Here is a 646-nt window from a genome sequence, read left to right on the forward strand (position 1 = left end):
AATGCTTCTGAGGGTACACATAGATAGATGCATCATATGCAGAACTATGTTATTCAGAATTAAAATCGAGGACGTTGGCATTCCTCTTCACAGATCGGATAAAATTAGTTGTATTTCCGACGTTAGAAAAAGGGGTTTATTTCCGATTTAAAAGGTTTATTAAGTATATTTTAGACCTTCCCAATTAGATTTGTGATAAGATTTACGTATACGGATGACCCTATCTCTAAACACTCCTCGTTGAGTGTGAATATCGTTTTGTGGTGTGGTCTTTTAACTCCGTCTGGAGTTTGCGATGGAATGAAGAAGAAGCATCCGGGTCTCTCGTGCAGAAAGTATGAGAAATCCTCTGGTGGGGGAGTGGTGGGCAAGGATGACGACATGATTATGAATTTCTACGTGTAAGTGTCTGCTTACGTGCTATGAATGTAAAGGTATATGTTCTATCGTGTATTCTAAAAAATAACTATACATGCACCTGTTATATATATATATATTATATATCTGTGTGTATGTGTGTATATGTATATGTATATGTAGGTATGTATATATCTATATATATATATATATGTATGTATATATATATATATATATATGTATATATATATATATGATATGTATGTATGTATACACATGAATGTGTGTA

The 646-nt window shown here is 32.8% G+C and overlaps 1 protein-coding gene across 1 annotated transcript; it reads right to left on the reverse strand.

The window, feature by feature from the left end:
- Positions 1–212: 212 nt before the first annotated feature.
- On the reverse strand, positions 213–383 carry SARC_17490 (hypothetical protein; the record flags this gene model as incomplete). The annotated part of the gene is made up of 1 exon (XM_014288416.1): positions 213–383. A coding segment is annotated over one exon (171 nt), but the record flags the coding sequence as incomplete, so codon positions are not given.
- Between the last annotated feature and the right edge of the window lie 263 nt (positions 384–646).

The sequence above is a fragment of the Sphaeroforma arctica genome (assembly GCF_001186125.1).
Source record: "Sphaeroforma arctica JP610 unplaced genomic scaffold supercont1.10959, whole genome shotgun sequence".
NCBI classification, from domain to species: domain Eukaryota; class Ichthyosporea; order Ichthyophonida; genus Sphaeroforma; species Sphaeroforma arctica.